This window comes from Laccaria bicolor, genomic scaffold, assembly GCF_000143565.1.
Source record: "Laccaria bicolor S238N-H82 LACBIscaffold_902 genomic scaffold, whole genome shotgun sequence".
NCBI classification, from domain to species: Eukaryota; Fungi; Basidiomycota; class Agaricomycetes; order Agaricales; family Hydnangiaceae; genus Laccaria; species Laccaria bicolor.
This window is the reverse complement of record NW_001890503.1, coordinates 1-1426: the sequence shown is the minus strand read 5'-3', so window position 1 is coordinate 1426 and position 1426 is coordinate 1. Positions and strand designations below refer to the sequence as shown.

General features: G+C 49.2%; 1 protein-coding gene across 1 annotated transcript; it reads right to left on the bottom strand.

Moving 5' to 3' along the window:
* Positions 1 to 1168, bottom strand: LACBIDRAFT_318405 (uncharacterized protein; the record flags this gene model as incomplete). The annotated part of the gene is made up of 4 exons (XM_001891316.1): positions 1 to 247; positions 298 to 399; positions 460 to 723; positions 777 to 1168. Coding segments are annotated over 4 exons (1005 nt in total), but the record flags the coding sequence as incomplete, so codon positions are not given.
* Positions 1169 to 1426: the final 258 nt, after the last annotated feature.

Here is a 1426-nt window from a genome sequence, read left to right as displayed (position 1 = left end):
AAAAATAAATAAGGAAAGGCCGATTCGTTGACCACGACATACCTGGACCACCAAAGAACCAAGCCATGGATGAGCCTGACATTCGAGAAAGGTCAATAAATAATTGAAATCAAGAATGGTGATACATACGCCAAGTGAAAAATATGACGTCAGTCCAAGACTCCCGAAATAAACAGCAGAGAATGGTAGTCGATCCTTGGACACAAGGTGTTTTATGTGGTTGATAGGACCTACTAAAACGGAGAACCTGTAATGTGTATGAGTATCAGTGCTCTCATGATACAAAGCATGACTGACCCGAACATGACAAGCAGACTATCCAAACTGATGGCGCACATCAATACTTCATCTGTCAAAGACACTGCTTCAGAAATTACCTGAAAGCGAGGGCGAATTTTGCTGGGCTGAATTGTAGAATATTGGAGTCGAAAAGATGGCGAGATGGGGAGAAGTGCTCACCGAATGGCAAGGAATGGAAGTGTCAGGACCTTCCCCGACGCTGCAACCGCCTCGGACCGCGCCGTTCTGGAAGATTTGTATTTGCCTTTGTCCTCAATGTGGCTGATTTGACGGGAGCCGTCGGCGGTAGCGATCCCGCTTTGGTCGGCACGGAAGAGGCGTCCCGCAAGGGAACAATGGGAGTCGCAACCGCCGGAGTAAGTTTCGTGCCTTCGAACAGAGCGATTACCGAAGGGGCAACCTTTCGTTCCAAAGGAATAGCAACTGAAGAAGAGGCATTGTTTTTAGGAGAATTGGTAGTCGAATAAGATTCTTGCCTTAGAGGTGCATGAGAGATCGAGGGGGGCGCTTTCCTCGAGGGAGTTCTTGAAACTGATGAAGAGGGATTTGGCAAAGGAGGAACAGACGGGGCTGGGTTGCTTATAGGAACAACAATTGTCGTGGTGCCCGCGTTTCGGGAAGGAGGACGAGGAAAAGAAGGCGGAGTACTTGAGGGGTTCGCAGAAGCAGGGACATTCATTGAAGGTGAACGCAGTATTGAAGGTCGTACATTGGCTGAAGGAGCAATGGGCGCTGACGAGGGCATGTTGCTTGCTGGTGTATTGGTGGCGTTTCTCGAAGAAGGTCGAGGAACTGAGGAGTTCGCAGGCCTTGTGGAAGGAGACCCAATCCCGTTTCTTGAAGGAGGACGGGGGGGCACGGTATTCATATTTCGGGAGGGGAGCGAGGTGTTTCGACGATATCTTTACCCGCAGTGGCATGCGAGGTGGCGCTGGGTAATGGCGCAGAAGAAATTTTCTGCGTCTCTTCCTTCATCCGCGATACCTTTTCTCGCAATTCTTTCACTTCGTCATCGAGCTCCTGGATGCCCCACTGGACTGTCTTCAAATTGAGTGGGAGTGTCAGAATAAGAGTAATGAACTTTCAAAAGCGCATGTATTCATCAAGTAACACCGTTAATTTACAC